Here is a 19438-nt window from a genome sequence, read left to right on the forward strand (position 1 = left end):
TTAAATGGAATGAAAAAAATGTCTCTACAGGCAAATAATGATATCATGTATAAGGGGGTAGGAAAAATATGCGGCAGAGTGCTTTTATTTGGAAGAGGTTTTAAAAGGGCAAAGGACCAAAGCCACAGAGGCATTGTTTAAGGCCTGTTGTTGTTTCTGGACATTGCTATGACGGTGATTTTTCCTGTGGGTTTTTCCCATTTAGGATGATTTCCAGCCCGCAGCCTCAGAAACCAACTGGGAATCTGTCACAAGCTCTGTCTCAGTAAGTAGCTTGTTACTGTTTTGTCCAAGAAAAGATAGGCAGTATGGCTTAAGTCCAGCTCAGTACAGAAATAAGTACAGACTGTTTTAAGTTTTGAGTTATAGTATTTCTACACCAAAGTAAATTTTTGTGATAATTAGCTTTAAAAACCAGCTGTTAGGAGAACAGATTACCCTTTCAACAGTCAATATAGAACTGTTTGTTTTGTTTTTTTTAATATAACTAGTGACGAAAGATCCTAGTTTAAATCTCCATTTTGGACAATTAAATCTGACTTTAAAAAACAGATTCTATTAAAAATCTTATCCCTCATTCATATTATCTGATTTTTATCAAATAGGAAATCAGCCCAACAACATTTCTTAAGCAAAATGTAGATTTTGTATCCACAGTGTGTGGGAGGAAAATGCCAGGAGCAGACTTGGTAGTGGGGCAGGCCCTCTGCGATACCTTACTGTCTGTCCAGTGCCCCACTCACAATACTGATTCTCTTGACAGCCTCTCTTACATACACCATAGGAAGAGGGCTGTGACTGAAGTAGAACTGACAGGGGAGATGAAAGCTCGGAAGAATGCTTATCTTCCATGATGAAGTGCTTTAAGATCCTGGGAGTAGTTGCTCTGTGAATCTTAATTCTGAGTATCAGTATTATCAAGGCCTGGTTCTACCAGACATTACATGAAAAAGATATCACAAATATTTGGAGAATGACGACTTGTTTCATTCTAGCACAGGGTTTAAAATGAATTCATGCATTTTTATCTGATACCATATTTATACACAGAATGTTGTAAATTGTCATTAGAAAATGTAAGGTAAGTCTCCTTAGATGGCTGTGAGAATGTGATCAAATTACACTGAAAATGGCATTTTAGTAATTGCTCTCACCACAATAAGGGGTTAACATTGATTACATCATTGATTACAGCTTTTTTTCATGTTTGAATCCCCTTAGTTGGGGGTTTTCCCCTATACATTGTATGGCCACTTACCATCGGTCCCTCCAAATGTTACATCTATTACCTGGTTAACTGCACAATTAGACTGCCTACATACATAAATTAACTATGGTGTCTTAAAAAGGTCCAGCCAGCTCTAAAGTTATTGCTGGAATGCAGTGTTATGTATGTGTAATAATGTTGTAGTTGATTTCTTTCCATCTTCATATTTTGCGTGTGTAGTCTGTGCCCCCATGGCTGGCAGATTGCAGCTGCTGTGGGGTGCCCTCCCTGCTGACAGATTGCAGCAGCAGCAGTCTCTGTGCTGTGGAGTGCCTGGTGTACCCCCGCACCTGGAAAATTGTATCATCTATGTTCTCCCAGTTTTAGAGGTGTGTGGGGCACCCCTGCGGCTGAGAGTCCTGTCAGCTGAGGGGCTCCCAGCCACAGGAACTTACTTCTTGCTGGTGCAAAAGGATTGGGCTCCCCATGCACCAACCATAAGGTGTGATAGGATCTCATCCACATTCCCACAGGCATGCCTCCTGCTATGCACGTTGCATGGCAGAGGTGTGAATGTGGGCATTACGCATTAGATCCCATCATGCCTTTATTTACACTAGGAGAGGGGCCCACAGGGCTTCAGAATCATTCATGTGTTTATCCTCCCAACAGCTCTGTGAGATAGGAAAGTGCACTTTCTATTTTATTAATAGGAAGTGAAGAATTCATGAAGTGTCTCTTTGAGCCACTCTACTGCCCTAACTAAAAAACCATCTTTCCTTCCTCTAACCCCAAGTGTACCAGCATTAGGTAGTAAGCATTGTTTACCTCATTTAACAGCTTGAGAACCTGAACCAGAGAGGTTAAGTAACTTGCCCAAGACTACAGAAAGAGTCAGTAGTAGGGCCAGGTTTACAGCTGAAGAATTCTTAATTCTTCAGCAAAGCAGATCCTCAGCTTCTGTAAAGGGGCTTTAGTGAGCATGGCTGAATGGCAGACCTCTGACACATCAGTCACTGGCCAAGCAATGTGCTCCTCCACTCCACAATGATCAAGAGCTTCAAAATCCCTGTCAAACCCACAAATAGGCATAGTAAGAAGATCTGTGACCTTTGCTCCTTGTGGAAAGGAAATTTTGGGGTAAGCAAGTATGTGTGTTCCTATTCCCAGGCTTGAACTCAAACCACTTAATCACACCTCATGTTTTTGCTCAGGACACTTAAGAAAACACTGCTACCATCTGCCTTTTGCCACATATGCCAGAGCCCACAAAAAAAATCCTCAGGATAGGTTCTTGCCCCAGAAAAACAATTAGGTCCAGCCTTTATCTTTTGTTGTGCAGTGTATAATCTGATCAAATGATAATTAAACTTCCCACTGAATTGCAATCACATCCCCAGTAGCATAGGAAGACTCTAGCAGATTTAATAGAATAGTAGTGAGTTGTATTAGGTACCAAAGTAGCTAATGGTTTGGCACTAATAAGAAAAGTGTTGCCAGTGGTCCTACAACAGTCACAAAATATTGAACTGTTTCTAAGTCACCAACAAGAAGCATGCTACTTGGTAGTTGTTAGCCTCTTATATTTTACTATTCATCAATCTTTGGATGCAGTCACAGAAACCAGATTACAGAGGGGGCTCAATCTTTTTCTAAAGCTAACATTTAACTCTTGGCAGGAGAAAAGAGAGGCAGTTGGGTTGGCAGCTTTGAACCTGCTCTTGGGTCTGTCCATGATGCAGCTGCCAATAAGTTATCTGAACTGCTGTAATAATTCCTCTGATAATTCTTGCCCATCACTCTGAGAATGTTAAGCTTGCTTCTGTATGCGAACTAGATGTGCAAATTTCTCTTTCAGAAATCTTATGTAGGTGCTTTCATACAAAAGGTGTGAAATCTTCCCCAGCTTTTATTAAGTTTGAAATGTGCTACAAAGTTACAACAAGGGCCTGTATATGTGCTTTGATGTGTTTTAATTAGGAGGCATCAGAGCAGACTCAATTAATCTGCATTCTAATTAAAACGCTGTAGCATCCCTGCTGTGTCATGTGTATAAGCCCCTGAGGGTTTAAAAATGGCCACTGAGGTGCTTTAACTAAAGCTCGTCAAATGAGCTTTAGTTAAAGTATCCTGCAGCCATTTTTAAATGTGCAGGAACTTATTATATATGACACCGAGGCATTTTCATTAGAGGAGCTCTTCAGGAACCAATCTAATTAAAATGCATCTCCACCCCATCCCTGAGCACATTTATAGGTTGCCAATTTGATCTCCCAGTTGCCCACAGAATGTACTAAAATGCATGGCATAACACATAAAAACCGTATGCTCATCATCTCAGTCACATACATGTGGCACTGTAGATTTAACCCCCTGACCTTTCTGTATCAAACTCTGGTGCCTACCACTTAACCCACAGGAGATAGTGCATTAATTCCATTGTTGAGAGGGCTTCTACCTACTTTTGAGGGGGCTTCTTCTACTTTTCCTGTAGAAAACAGCCTGTAGAAAACAACATGTAGAAAACAGCCTGTAGCAAACAACACAATTGCATGTGCTTGAGTTGCCCTAGTAGAGGGCATCACAACAAGGGGCAGCCTCTTTACAATTTTGGTATTTACTCAGCATTCTTGCATCTTTTTCCTATTTCTCTACCCTTTGTACTAGAGTTTTTTCCAGTGGTGGCTTGGGATTATAAATTAGTTGCTACCCATTTGTTTTCTGATGTATAAATACCCTGTGATATTTTATTGCATTTTGATTTTTTTATATATATAAAATATACTGCAAGTAATCACTGACATTTAATGACTGTGACCAGCACATTGAATTTCTTGTAGCATTGTTTTAAACAGCACACTATTCACTTCACTTACAGAGAATTTTTTGTTCTCATAGGGCTCCCATCAATTTGACAGTTTTTATGCCCAATTTCTTAGAAGTCAGTTGAGGTTCTTTGTTGCATGGTTTTTCTTTTAGTGGATCATGAATTTCTAGGCTCTTCTGCATTGTGCTGTATTTAGCACTGGATTGTAGAACAGTTGTAGTTGCAGTTGCAGAAGGGTGGCCTCTGAAACTTATTTTGGATGAAGTCTCTATGGGAAGGCTTAATAAATTCTAAGCTACTTTCACTGAAAAAAAATCCTTGTATTTGATATTGATAAGTGTGTGTGTATGTCTGTCTGTCTAAGTATATGAAATAAGCTACAGCTACACTGGCATTTGAAAATAGGTACATATTATTGAGGTTTATCTGGATACATATATGTACAGAAAATGTATGTGTACCTTGTATACATGTGTACATATACATATATGTACAAAGGTGAACCTTAATAATATGCACCCATTTTCAACTGCCAGTGTAGTTGTGATAGTTAGAAAACTGCAATTCTTCTTGATTGCTTGGCAACACAGCATTGTGATATTTATTTTTTTTTCTCTCTGGGGCCTGATAATCTGGATGGCTCATACTTACAGCCATACAAGTTGTCTTAAAGATTCTAAATCTAGCAGATTTTATTTAAAGGACTGAATATTTAAAAGGACTAAATTTACAGTAAAGTTAGTGCTCCAGTCATGACAGGCTCCACTCCTGCAAATAAGTGAGAAGGTTTATTTACATGAGTAGCCCCACTGATTACAATGGGACTGCTCACCTAACTACAGTTAATTACAAATTAACAGTGTGTAGGCCTTGCAGGTTCAGACCATAATTAGCCTTCTAGTGAGGACTTTGAATGGTTATCTGACATTAAGCTATATGGCTATGTTTCCATCGCTTCAGATCCAGGATTTGAGGAGAAAGTGATGCGTTTTTTCCTCCCCCATTTTTCTATTTCTGATCTTTTTATTTAAAAATAATGCTCTAAACTCCTGTACTACCTTGTCTGAAAATAAGTACTGTGCAATATGCTATTTTTTGTAGAAATAAAACAATTAAAACTTATGAAGAGTGGGAGGTAGTGCTTATGAAAGTGGAGGTGGCACTTAAGAAAGTAACATATCTGTAGTGAATATTTCACACTGAGCTGAGAAAAGATGAGAACTGAGGGGAAGTAGAATAGTATAATGTTGAATATTTGTGAACTGAAAAGAAGGTTACGGAAAAAGTAAACAGTTTGCTCTACTAAAAGTGAAGTTAGTCATTATAAATGCATACTCTTGCATGTGAAATTTTCCCTTAGATGTGAACTGACTTCGGTTGAAGTCAGTACAAGCTGCATGCCTCAAAAACTGGTGTTTAGATCTAAATGCATAGTAACATCCTTGTTTTTATTTTGTTAGTCATTACGACGTTTAACAAAAGTGGTAATCCCCTCAATTTTTGCACTTTTTGATTGGTTAGAATTTGCAGTACAATTTTCTAACGTACTTCAGCAATTTTTCTCAAGTTTATTGGCCTTCTAAAGTAGATTTATTTGTTAATATCAGAGACCAAAATTTTGAAGTATTTTCTGAGGCCTTATTAAATTAAATTCAAAGGGACTGAGGAGAGAACGGATGGTCCAGTAGTTAGACTGCTAGCTTGGGAGACCAGAATTCAGTCCCTCGAATTCCTTTGTGGTGATGACTTTTGACTCTGTATATCACAATTGCCAGCCTGTAAAAAAGAGTGCATGGGCGCATGATGCGTCACATAAAGAGTCTCAGGACAATAACAAAAGGATTCCAGTGCATTCAGATATTGCAGTAATGACCACCATATTAAATACCTAAGATAGTAATGTATGGATATTTCAGTGAAATTTTTGTCTACATGCATACTGAGAGAAGTTGTTCATTTTCGTGCCAGGGAGAGAAGTAGAAACCTAACTCTGCCTTTTCCCCACCCTGCATGGTCTCTTGGAATGGCTAACCCCTTCTAGTAGCATCAGTGCCACCCATTCTTGTAGTGTCTGCCCTTATTTAGAAGGGAAGAAAGCCGTGCTGCTTCACTGCTCTTCATCAGACAGGGTGAAAATAGATGCCCTCCTTGTCCCACCATAAAAATGTTTGTGGTAGCACATATTGTGAGCAAATAATGTCCTAGCCCTTTGTTGCACTCACTTCAAGGGCCAAAAATGGTGGTATGATCAAAAGCTGTCACAGTCTGTGATGCTTTAAATGGGAGGCCATATGTTTACTTTTTGAGCGTAATGGGGAATCCTGCAGCGCACATATCTCACTGCTGTACCTTGATTTAGGGCATACATCTGCAAGTAGGACCTTTCCTCATATGGGGATTCGCATACCACACTTGTAGACAAGTGCTTTGAATTAGGAAGCAGCACCTTGGCCCACCATCCTGTATGATTGGGCCTCTGAATCCTGGGAGCAGTAGGGACCCAACCCTTTGGGACAGTGGTCCCAGTGACTCTATAGATGCCAGTGAAGTGGATCACTGTGCTAGGACACATCCCAGCACACAACTGATCCCACTCAAAAATCACCATCTGTTTCTACCTGCAGTGGCACAACCAATGTTAAGACTTTAAAAGGTGGCGAAAAATGGTGTGTAAATATCAGGGAAAATGTCTCCGTTGCAAGAGTGAATCAGCTATTGAGAAAAGCTTCTCTAGTACCTACTGTCAGTTGTATTGAGTTATGCTATAATTTTTCAAAGTACATTGAGCTGTATGTCACTCTTAGGGGGTATCCTATCCCTCTCCATCAGTGACTGACCCTACCCTCACTGTGGAAGCTCTAGACCAGACCGTTGCTGCATTTGACACTGTGGAAGAGCTACTCAAACACTTTAATCCGGATTCATGGCAAGAAGATCTTGAAAATCTGTACACAGATGCTGGACATCACTATCGAGGCAGGAGCTACCATGACAGAAAGTCCAAAGGTAGGGAAAGCCACAGTATGAATTCTTGTATTAAGACTGGTTGTTTCCTTTAAACTTCTTACCAGTGTTCCTTATTTGATTTTCAAGTCCAGTTTTTTATACCCTCGCTTAAGTTGGAGTCAGTGGAATGAATCGCAGTTGTGATAGACTGTAACTTGCTCTGAGGATGAGAGAGTTTGAACCTTAAATATTTTCAGTCTGTCTGATTAAGATGTCACCCAAGTCACCAAGTTGGCTTCTGCCCATCAGTATGATTAATTCACAAATGAAGACACAGGCACTTGAAATTATATATGTACAGGGCAGATGGTTTTCAGCTTCCCACTAAAGTATTATATTGTGTGTAAGGCATGGGGCTTCTAATTACCTGTACTATCATCTTCCTTTAAATATCCTGCTTTAAGACTGTTCTACATTGAGTGGGGAAAAATTATTTTTATCATATTGTGCTTAGGGAAGCATCTGGTACAAACACCTGTATATGCAGCTGGTTTTTTTAAGATGCAAGCATCTCACTGATTTTCATTATGTTGATGGGGAACATTAGTATGGTTCAGCATTTTAATTGCAATTGAACAAAGCATGCATTTCTGGATTATGTTTCTTGTTTCCTCCCTTACTCCAAATTGTCCACTAAATGTAAAGTTGGTGATACAAACCAATAGTGATGGGGAACATTGATCAGAAGGGTCAGTCATGCCACCATTGTGTCCATTGAAATTGTACCTTGTGGTGGAAAAGATATGAGTTTCTATCATAATTCTTCTGAGCAAACATCACTATAGAGTCCAGTAGCCTATATGTAATACAATTTAGTTTGAATTATAAATGTTCTTATAATAATAGCCTACATTACAATTTCAATATACATGCATTCATATATGATTTCACAAATAACTTTTCTAAAACAATCTGCAAATTGCAGACCTGATTCTGCAAAACCATCATTTTTTAAACTTCCACTATCTTTAATTTTTCTTTTGTGCAAGGAAAGACCTGGGATTTGTCTGCTAAGTACTTTAGAACCAGTACTGGAAATGCTGTTTGTAGATGACCTCCAAGAGAAAAGCCCTTTCAGGACAGTCCTGTTCCCTTTGTTTGCCTAAAGGCTAATTTTCCTCTTACAGGCACTGTAAATGTGACTGTAACCCATTCAGTCTATACCTGAAATTATTCACACAGCTATTGCACCTGCTCAGTAGGCTGAACACTGGCTGGGCAAGTACATGGCTAAGAAAAAAACAAGTCCATGGGACCTCTAATATTTGAGCCCCAGTTACTGGTTAGGGCACCTGCTCAAAAAATGGAAAGCCCAGATTCTCCCCCCCACCCCCCAAGCACCTAGAAAGATTTTAGGCCTGTGCTGCTCCAAATTCCCTGCACAGGGTGGGCTGTAGCATCCACATTACATATTAGGAATGATCCAGCGCTTCTCGAGCACTCCTTCTGAAGCTGAGCTACTGAACCTTGAATTTAATAATCATTGAATAAAGTGGATGGAGAAGAGTGAGGAAGTTTTTGTTCCCTCTTTAAGAGTTGCATCAGTCTCAGTAAGACATGCACCCCCTTGCTTGTTCTCTTCCTCCTGTGTCCATTTCTCTGACTTTTGTCTCCCCAGGGGCCAGGCTCAAAAGGAGGGTTGGAGAAAGGTCGGGTAGCACCTAACCTCTGGTATGGCAGTTGGAGAGCTACTGTAAACAGCTGAAAATGTGTAGCTTCAAGTTCTCTCTGTGACAGGGGGACCTAAAACCTGCATCTCCTTTATCTCGAGTATGCTAATCACTCTGCTATTGGGTCTAAAAAAGTGAGGCTCATTCTTGTCCTTGTTATCCTAAGGCTTTTGCCAGTGTGAAATATACATATATATGTTGGGCTTGCATATAGCTGCATGTTTGTCCATCCAGTAGACAGGCTAATGAGCATATATGCAGTAGCCGTGTGGATACTAGTGTATCCATACTGCACGGTAAAAGAATTGCCAAAAGCACCACATACACAGCTGAAAAACTGCCATTCAGGCACATCAGAAGTAATAGAATTTGAGGCCTTGTCCTATTTCAGTTCAAGTTACACCTATAATTCTACATTTTTAAAGCAAATGGTTGTAGTGGTTGTCTCATACCTTAGTGCTCAACTTTTGAAGGACGCTGATTTTTAGAAAGCACTTCATATACAGCCTCTGAAAATCAGGCTCTTTTACGGTATTCCATCTGAGTACCTGAAAAATACAGCCAGCCAAAGCCTTCACATTTTTTTTTGAAAACTAAGGCCACATTTCTTCCATTTAGATTGAACTTGACATCTGATATAATCTGATCTCATTTGGAATGTATGGAATATAATCAGCTATGTGTCTACCATTCCCAGACTGGATTCAGACCTGATGAAAATGTATACAAAAGGCATGAAGGGTCTGATTTGTTTTTAATATAGCCTGACAAGAAACCTTGATCCTTTACTAAGTCTTCTATCCAGACTGCATTCAACACTCAAATCAAGTCAGAGCCAGCACAATGTATTGTATCTGAAACAAAGTATGCTGTGTTTTATCCAGCCCAATCAAATTGACTCCAAGTACTTATCTGATCTTCCTGGTTGCCTGCAGGAAACCTACATTCATTACAATTTCTCCACTGAATTCTACTTCTCCTGGCAAAATGCTATGAAGAAGGAATGAGTTTGCCAATTTATGTTTTAATTGACTTTTTTTCATGCTGACAATGAAAAACATAAAAGCATCCATGGACACCTTTGTTCCAAGCAAAGCACAGACTACCTGATTGTTGGCAAACTCTGACCAACAATGCCCTGCCCAAACCAGATTCCCAAAAAATTCAATCCAAAATTCTTTTCCTTGGTTATAAACTAGTGATAACAAGAAATACACATAATTTTAATATGCCAGGAGTGCAGAAGTTTTACATGTTGAAATGTGAGTACAGAAATTTCATACAGAAATAAAATTATTTGAGAATAGAATCATTTACAGAATACAAAAATAACATCATTTAAGGTAGCAATGCACTGGGGTCTTTGAATATGGGCTGTGTGAAATCCAGGACTTGTTTACAGGCACTGAAGTAATCTTATAGCTGAATGAACAATAGATTGTATCATTGTTTATATCAGATTTGTATCTTTCTTTACTTCCAGTTTGGTTTTGTACTTTATTTTTGGCTAGAACAGTCTCAAAGGCAGATTAGCACAACTTGATGTAATCCCTGGGTAACGCTTGGCATTTTCAGAACATGTCACATAAATGATATATGTGAATTGCTAGTGACTTCACTGTTATCTGACTCCCTGCCCATGCCAAACAGTTCTTGAAAACTGGGTTTAGCAAGTAGTGTTTCTAGATAATCAACTGCAATAGCAGAACAATTCCATAAATGTCTCATAAAACTATAATATTTTTAAACTTGTCAGTCCATGAAGAATGAAGCTATGGATCAGAATAGAAGCGATAAAAGAGTATGGTATTTCAAAACTTTCTGACATTTCTACAATGTTTGAAAAGTTCTAAATCTGTGTATTTGATCTCTCTATAACAATGGTATAACTCCATTGACTTGGATATGGTTACTCTTTATTTGCGATAGAGCTATCCAACTTCTAAGCCCCTGGAGGCCACACCAGCAGGGGCTGCACACACATGGGATGTACAAGGTGTACTGTGTGGGCACTTCCTTCCTCCTACCACCACTGTGCCACACACTTGTGCAGGTTCCACTCCCCACCCTACTGCTGCACCATATGGGTGAAATCCCTCCGTACATAACTCTGATTTCTCCGCCTACCCCAGATTCACCTTTAACTCCCTATACTGCCGCATTGGGGTTGGGGCAAGGGCAGGAAGTGACAGCTGGAAAAGGGAGGGGGAGTCTGGAGACTCCAGCTGCTATTGCAGCCAAAGCAATGAAGAAACAGTGACCAGGTGAGATACTGAAGGCCTCACATTAGTCCCTCATGGGTTACCAGTTGGACAACCTTGATTTACAGTATTTAAGTTAGGTATATATTAATATAGTAATAATGTCATCATGCCTGTTTGAAATTTGATTCTATGTATGTGCCCTGAAGGTTGCATTTTGCTACTCATAAGGAAGCTTATTATGAAATAAGCATTTGTGTTTTCAAAATCTTTAAATGATGGACTAGGTAAAAATCCTTCCTCCATAAAGAAATATGACAGGTAAATGATTGAAATAACCCTTGATTTTAGATATATTCAATTAGATTTGGTAATTACATCTATATTTTAGAATAAGGAACTCTAAATGTGTTCTTCCTAAGTGTTAAAAAGAGAGGGTCATACAATTTTCATTATGTCTCTTGAACAATAATTCCCCTCGCAATTTCCTTAGTAGCTTACACTTGACTTCAATGTCATGATAATGTGGCTATTCTCACTGTAACAGTTTCTTCAATAGATATTAGAACTAGTTTATTATTTAATACATCTTTTACTACTAGTTAATACAATAATTCATATAAAAAGAGAGCAAGCACCCCATGCAATTACTTTTAGACAAATTTTCATCAATCTTTATGCTTCATTTAACTTTTTCACCAAGTTTGAGTGTAAGTTTTTAAAAATCCCTAACTCTCATATATATATGTGTATATATATATATATATATAATTGCTTTAGAAGTAAAAAAATAAGACAATTTTTCAGAGCAAAGTTATTGATTTTAAACGGGCATTATGTTAAGGTTCTGGGAAAAAAGGCAGGCTTAAAATATGTTTCAAAATAGAAGCAGAATGAAAGGTCTGAAGGAGATATGTAGAGAAAAGGGTCAACTTCAAAAAAGAAAATCCATTTCATAAATAATCTCAGTAAACAGGAACACACATGGATGCATTCTGGCACTAATAGAGACTACACAGACTTATGACCCTACACTTTCTCTCTTTGCTTATTTTATGTTTAGCAAATAGTATGCAAAAAGCCTTTGGCTATCAGAAGAAATGAATCAGGTGGGACATTCTTGAAATAACATCTGTCTATGGTGACAGCTTTACAAGTTAAATAAATAAACGTTTACTCTCACTGCCAGATTGCTCTGGAGGAGGAGTAGAAAGATGAGTAGCAAAATACTGACCACATGTCTGGATGGAATATTTCCAATTTCCATAAGGAAACAGGCAAACAGATTTCTAAATCTTCCAAGTTCACCATACACTTACCATAGCTCCTAATTACCATTGCTTAAAAACAACTAGGAAGAACCTAACTAAAATTTGAAGTTAAGAATCTCGTTTCTCAGACATTGGCAAACAGTAGCCAATAAATTACTGCAAACATCCAAGTGCTCTTCCTTGAAAAGTTCTGGGATAATTGCCAGCAAGCTGCAGTGCATCCAACACTGAATACAACATCGGAAATGCAAAATGCCTGTTCGTGTCAAATATATATGCTGTGAGTTCATTAAATGCCCTCTCAAATAACTGTTAAATACAAGTATATCCTATAGCATGTCCTTAAAAAACATGAAACGATCCTTAAAATCCATCATCAGAAACCACTTTATCTACATTGCGTAAGTTGTCCAACATCATTTCACATTGTACGTCAGACCCACTGACTAGCCATGCTCTTGCCCACTGTGATTAATTGGATTTTCCTTGTTGCTGTATACGCAATTATTGTGGGGCACTCAAAACACGCTTCAGTGCAACAGAAAGCTTTTGTTGTAAACCTTTTTAAAGGCTGGTGAAACCTACACTTGTTTTTTATCACTAGCATAAGATGGTTCAATTCTGTTGATTTCAATGAAGTTGCACCTATTTATGACTGATAGTTTGGGCCTGTTTTGCTATTCCCCCCACAATTGGTGTGCTAGTTTATAATAGGTACATACATTCTGAACCTTGTTTCATAGGGACAGTTTTAATCCCATTGATATTTCTGACTTTTTGCTTTTCCTAAATAGGAGTTGCTGTATTGGAGTTTAATGTGGGAGTTCTGATTCAAGTGTAAATCCAAGTGTTAGTATCCTTTCTTCTACCTGTCACCAAGAAAGACTTGGATAAATCTTGAAATTATGAAATACATTTCAGCTACATTGAATGTAGCATAATTAAAAATGTAAAAAAAAAAAAGTGTGGTTATCATTAGACATATTTATTGAAAACTTACAGGTATGAGCCCAATTCTCAATCGATATAAAGCAGAATAACTTAATTGATAAAGTTTATTCATGATGGATACATGGAGTTATGCCTACGTATGCCACTGGAGGATTTGACTGGTATAAATGTAGGGCTGACTCAAAGATTCAAATTCAGCCACAGAGCCACCTCATATCCCAGCAGTGCCTGGCATATCCTTGATATACAATTTTATGCTAAAGGAATCTGGATTTTTGGAAGTGCATTAATCTACAACTGGATTTAGCTTTCTGAGAAATCCTATCATGTAAAAGAGGAAATGATTACTGCTAGAAAAGAGTTCAAAATCCAAATGACAGCACAGTCTTTTTGTTATGAGCTGTATGTCCTACTTGGAGTGAGCGTAGTCAGACTGGAATCAAACTGGAGACTTATGCATACAGATCTCTCTCCCTCCTGCACCCCCCAACTCTGGATTTTTATTTTTCAGCCTTTGCTAGTGTATCCACAATTTTGAACCTCTAATGAGAGTTGGTAGCTCCACTGTACATGGTATCACTTGGACTTGTCAATGGTTTACCCAGTAGTGAACTAGGACAAGGCAAGCAGGACACCTGTCCAGGCTATGAGGAGAACACTATGAATCTTTATCACACCCCTACATTGCCCCTGCCAAGCTGTACGAGCCAGGCAGCACAGTGCTGCTCCTAAAATTGTATCTAGGTGGCAAATGGTGCAGGCAGATTGGTTCTTCCCCCTTTCCGCTCCTGGGAGCCTTTGCCAGAATAAGCATAGCTCTGTTTCCAGCATGAATATCTTGGAGGAAGTGGAGGGAAGGGTGGTGAATGGGGCACCAGGGTCTTCTCCCAGGAATCCTGGTCATGGGGCTCCTGCCAGAGCTGCCACTGCAGCTGCTCTGGACAGATAAGACTCCTCTTTCCATCACCCTTGCCTTCTCCCCCAGCCCTCAGTCTACCATGGTCAGTATACCCAGCCCCTGCCCGCCTCCGCCCGTCTGGCTGGGGTGTTCCATGAGCTCACTGCGCTCCTGAGTTTGCTACCCATAAGTGTGCAAGTGCACTTGCACATATCTCTATTGAGCTATCTGAAAGTGGACAAGTGTTAGAATTTTTAGCAAAACAAGCCTGGGTTTATAGTCCAATAATATGCTGAAGGAGGCTTATTCCTCACAGAGCAGATAACAGACAGGATAATGTGGTTTGCTTCCTCATCTGCAAATTGAAGATAACAGCACTGCCTTTCCTTGTTTGGATTGTGAGATGTTAAGGTAATACTGTAATACGGACAATAATAGTATTTAAGAGTGTGTTAAAAGAGGGCAAAACAAGATCACATTTGGATCTGAAAATAGAGCATGACTTTCCAAATAAGAGGCAGCATTAGCCTGAGCTCTAGATTCAAGAGAACCTCCCCAAGCAGCACAGCATTGATTGTAAGCAGTGTGTGAATCTCACTGAAATCAAAGTTTCAAGTTAATCAAATAGGTGCTGTCCTAAACGGGGATGGACTTGAGCGTGGGCATAAAGTCAGGGTTTAGTATACAGCATGCTGCTCTGGTTTTGTGTATTTGTTTTTCTTTGTTTTGTTTGTTTGTTTTTTACCATCTTCCTTGAAATTGCCTAGGAATTGAATCTCTTATCTAGAAATTGTGTAATGATACTTGGAAGATATTTGCATCCACCTGAAGAACCTTTTTAGTTCTAGTTTTAAATTAAGGACCCGTGTGGTTTCAATCCTTTGATAAGTAAAGCAGCAGGATTTCACACCAGTCACACCAAGGCTCAGTTACTTTTTAGTCACAGTAGTGAAATGATGCGTGAAACTGACTGTACTGTAAAATCCCATTGTTATACGCATGAGGAAATGAACTCGCTCCATAGAGTAAGACAATCTGGAGACATATCTGAGCTTTCTGCAGAGAATGTTCTTCAGATAAATTGTGCTTTTTTGTTAAGGATTTACAAATTGTGTTTTAAAGCCAATTAAACTCTTGGAGCAGTTCTCAAGTGTCTGTATGATGCTATCAGAATAAGGGATACTCTTTTACAAATGTGTGTTACCTCCTCAGTTTGTCTCACCAAACAAAGCAAATCTGTGGGGCAGTGTCAAAAATTAACTTCAGTACTTTTCCCTAGGGGCACTTGTCTATGTAATCAGCATTTACCCACTAAAAATGCTCCTAATTTAATTTTCCTTAGTTGGTTTATGATGACTAATTCAGTAACTCGGATGTGGTTTACCATGCAATGAGTTATGGTATAACTAGTAAAATGTGCTAAGGGGGCACATCAGAACAATTTTACCCTCCTGCCCTTTTGATATTTTGGTTGGTTTATTGTCTTGGATTGTGCCAGGTTGCTTTTCAGGGGGGGCGGGGTGAAATTACTGGCAGTTGTGCTTGAGATGTATGCATTTGTGGTGAGGGGAGGTTGAGCTCAATATGCAGTGCTGCCCACCCCCCATGCAAAGCTTCACGCTTTTTTCTGGGCACCTCTTGCTTGTTGCACGGAGCGCTGCTGGGTGGGGAGGGAAATCTTTTCATGCAAAGGTCCACAAGAGTGAGCCTGCCTGCCTCCCCCTCACAAGTCTGGATTGGCATTGTGGGTCTGTACACAGGCCTCCCAAAGGGGCTGCCCCCCTACCCAAGCTGGGTCCCAAAGTAGTTCCGCCCTCCACTTTTTCTGCAGGCGTGTTACACTGGTCACTAGGTGTGGGATACACTTAGGGCTACACAAAGGTACACAAAGGGTCTGGGTGCCTGCCCCCTGGCACCTCCCTGTGTGTTGGCATCTGGGTATCATGCACCCAGGCTATCCAGGCTAAAGCCTGAATGGAAACATTGCTACAGGAATATTTATGCAAAACAGAAAGAATCCTGTGTCTCCTGTTGTTTGTATCCTCACATCAAAAAGCAGGATTTTTTCCAAAGCTGAGCACCAGCATGGAGGTGGCCTGAGGTTATTATTGAGGTTGATTAGGATTCCTTGGGTATCCCGCACCCAGGACAGCTTCCCCCAAAGTGGGGTTGGGGGGGCCATGATCACCCTACTCCAACTCCCTCTCCCCTCTCCCCCCGCCCTGTGATCACCACACAGTGACCAGCATGAACTGACACCCCCACCCCTGCACAGTAGGGGCATAGTGTGGGTTGAGGTGAAGAAAAAAACAGCCCAGGCTCAATGAGAGGAATTTTCTCATCACTTAGTCTATTTGCATGTCAGTCTTTTAACTGCTGCATTGGCAGATCATCATCGCCTGCAGTCAAAACCCCCCAGCCTACAACCAGATCCCTTCAATACTTGTTCCCCCTCCTGTCCTCTACCCCACTAAGCTTGCCCCTCTTCTTGGGTACTCCTGTTCCTTCTAAGCCTATCTTTGTCCCCAGCAGCATGTCCCTGTCCTCCTTTGACCACTGTCTGCTTGCCATTCTTCTGCCTGACATTCATACTGCCGCCTCTTTCTGGGAGTTCAAGGTGTGTGGGTCAGGAGTAAGGGGCACCGGCTGGGCTGAAAGGGCAGGGGGCTGCAGGTAGGGAGTGAGGGGCACCAACTGGGTTAGGGGGCTCCAAGTTAACTGGGAACGAGAGGCACTGGCAGGGCTGGTGGGGCAGTGGGCTTCAGGTTCGGAGTCAGGGACACAGGCAGGGCTGGGGGGGGGGTAGGGGCTACCACCTGCGCCACCCACCAGCCCCCCAAGCAATTATAACAGTGTATGGTATGGGCAGTGTTAAACTGTTATATGTGGCCGTTGCACCCAGCCCTGGGGTGTATCTTAGCCCTCCCCATACACTGTTAAATGGAGCTGTTAAACCCCAGAGCTGGGTGCATCTCTGCCCTCCCCATGCACTGTTATATGTGGCCGTTACACCCCAGAGCTAAAGTGACCCCAGCAGGAGTGAGGGGCACCGGCAGGACTGGGTGGGTAGTCGCTTGGCTGTAAAGCATGATTATGTTTTCTGTGTTATTGTTGTATATTGTGCCTCCTGTAGGACTAGAAAGGACCATTTCCTGTCCCCACTCAGACCATTACCTTAAGATTCCTCAAAAGAACCTGTAAAACCAGTTGAGCAACTGGCCAGTCCTAGAGTGCTGACCCTATTTACATTTTCACTGACATCCTGCCACACTTTTAGCTTCTTTCGGCGTCTCAAAACAGCAGAGACACCCCATGCCTGAAGAAGGGTGACTGCACCTGAAAGCTTGCCAAAAACTTTTTTCCAACTACTCAGTGTAATAAAAGATATCACATCTACCCAAAGAACCTTGCCTGCCTATGTCTTTAGACCAACATGGCTACAGCCACAAACCCAGACCCCCTTTGAATTGCTTTGTCTGCATTAACAGTGCTCCAATGAAGGTGTTTTTTGGCTGGGGCCCTGGGTGAGGGCACTGGCAGGGCTGGGGGGCAGGGACTGCAGGTTTGAAGTGAGAGGCACCCCAAAGCATGACAAGTCAGTGACCACACTCTTTTTGATGGAGCAATTTTCTTTGTCTTTTTTTTTTTATTTTCATAGTCAGACATGGTTTCATGATGTTATGCCATAGAGTCCAAGGACCCTAGGTCTGCTTTATGAGCTGATTCTTGAAATCTGACAGTGCATTGTCCTATCAGTATTTCACAGTAACCCTATTTGCATGTCAATTCTGGTTCCCCCGCCACAAAGATTACAGCTCTCATCAGTCTGTGCCTTGAAGCAGACCTCCAAACCTGGCTTTCCAGGAGTTTGAACAGACACCAGCCCAGTTCAATAAACCATATAGTTTCCTCTTCTAGAAGCAGACTTCTGTGATGTGACTGTTTTAGGGTCAGCAATATTATTGTTTTGCTGTCACTTACCTCATTAGGAATAGAGGAAGCCATACCCTAGCAAGCAGTCCACAGAGACAAATCCCCATTCCTGCATTACCTTCCAGTATGCCAAGGCCTATTCCCAGAGCTGCCTGACCCATACCACACATGCACCCAATGCCATACATTAAGGTTCTCTCCCAGAATTGGCAAAAGCCTGCTTAGCTGTAAGCCGTGCACTTTATTTGCTCTGTTCATCAGTCAGCCACCCCCCACATTTCTGAGGTCCCAGGAACATTTCACTTGCAAAATTCCCTGCCAGCCCCGCTCTGCCTGGGCCTGCAGCTGTGGGGGACCCCCTGCTCGCAGTGAGTGGCCTGCTGTCACCATCCACTGTTTTGGGGCACCCCAGGCCACATGCTAAGGTTTGCTCCCTGAATTTCAAACTGCCTGCCTCTACTGAAGGTCAAGGCACATCTGCACCACACAACCCCTCCCCCCCCGCTCACTGGCCCTGGGGGTGTGGGGCAGGGACCCCTGGCTGGCAGTGACTGGCCTTCTCACCATCCACTGTTTTGGGGTGGCCAACGCCAAAGCTACAGGCTATGGTTCATGAGGCTGCAATTTGTTCCTTTAATTCCCAGGTCCTTATTCCTGGTTCCTAGTTCCTTTTTGCAAAGCTAATCTATACCCAATAAAAGCTTCTTATTAATGAATTACACATTTTAAAGAGAGAATTTCATTAGCTATGAATATTTACCAAATAATATGTAAATTAATATCCTGCATCCACCATGCCTGTGTACCACCAGGGACTCTCCTGGACACCTCTGACCATAGTCTTGCACAGCCCAAAGCATGGCCTGATTGACAACCCTGTGCACACTGTAATAAGTATATGGGCTTGAATAAGGAATTTCTTATTAGAGATGGAGATGGGAGACCAGGATTAGAGATGGAAATCTTTCTTAGGCCCCCCCCACACCATGACTTTCTGCCATTGGGGGACTCTCCCAGACATCTCTGACCAGAGTCTTGCCTGGCCCAAAATGCTGTTTGTTCGTGCCATGCTGCCCTCCATGCACACTGTACTAAGTATATGGGTTTGCATAGGGAATTGGTTTTTGGGCTAGGTGTCCAGGAGAGTTCCCAGTGCCAGAGGCATGGCATGGGGTGTCCCTAGCTCTGGATTGTAATGGCCACATATAACAGTGTATGGGGAGGGCTGAGATACACCCCAGAACTAGGTGCAACAGCCACATATAACATTTCATCATAGCCCTCCCCATACACTGTTATATGTGACTGTTACACTCAGAGCTGGGTGTACCTGGGTCAGTCCTGGGTTGACACGGTTGTGTCCAGAGAGATAAGGAGACAGTACCATGGTCAGTGTCAGGGGGAGCTGTCCTGGCAATGAGGGAACTGCCTGGGTGACCACTGAGGTCACCCTAAAACCAGCACCCCAGCAAGG

The 19438-nt window shown here is 41.4% G+C and overlaps 1 protein-coding gene across 4 annotated transcripts in view; it reads left to right on the plus strand.

The window, feature by feature from the left end:
- The window catches only part of PDGFD (platelet derived growth factor D), a 229547-nt gene that overhangs the window by 158777 nt on the left and 51332 nt on the right, over positions 1-19438 (plus strand). For 3 of the 4 annotated variants that reach the window (XM_090030084.1, XM_090030074.1, XM_090030093.1), the window contains exons 4-5: positions 206-265; positions 6839-7040. In XM_090030084.1, the coding sequence (XP_089886210.1) occupies positions 206-265; positions 6839-7040 (262 nt within the window). The remainder of the gene's footprint in view (positions 1-205; positions 266-6838; positions 7041-19438) is intronic. The other variant, XM_090030102.1, reaches the window with a different exon arrangement.

The sequence above is a fragment of the Crocodylus siamensis genome, chromosome 1 (genome assembly GCF_052110815.1).
Source record: "Crocodylus siamensis isolate JL-2025a chromosome 1, ASM5211081v1, whole genome shotgun sequence".
In the NCBI taxonomy this organism is placed as follows: domain Eukaryota; kingdom Metazoa; phylum Chordata; order Crocodylia; family Crocodylidae; genus Crocodylus; species Crocodylus siamensis.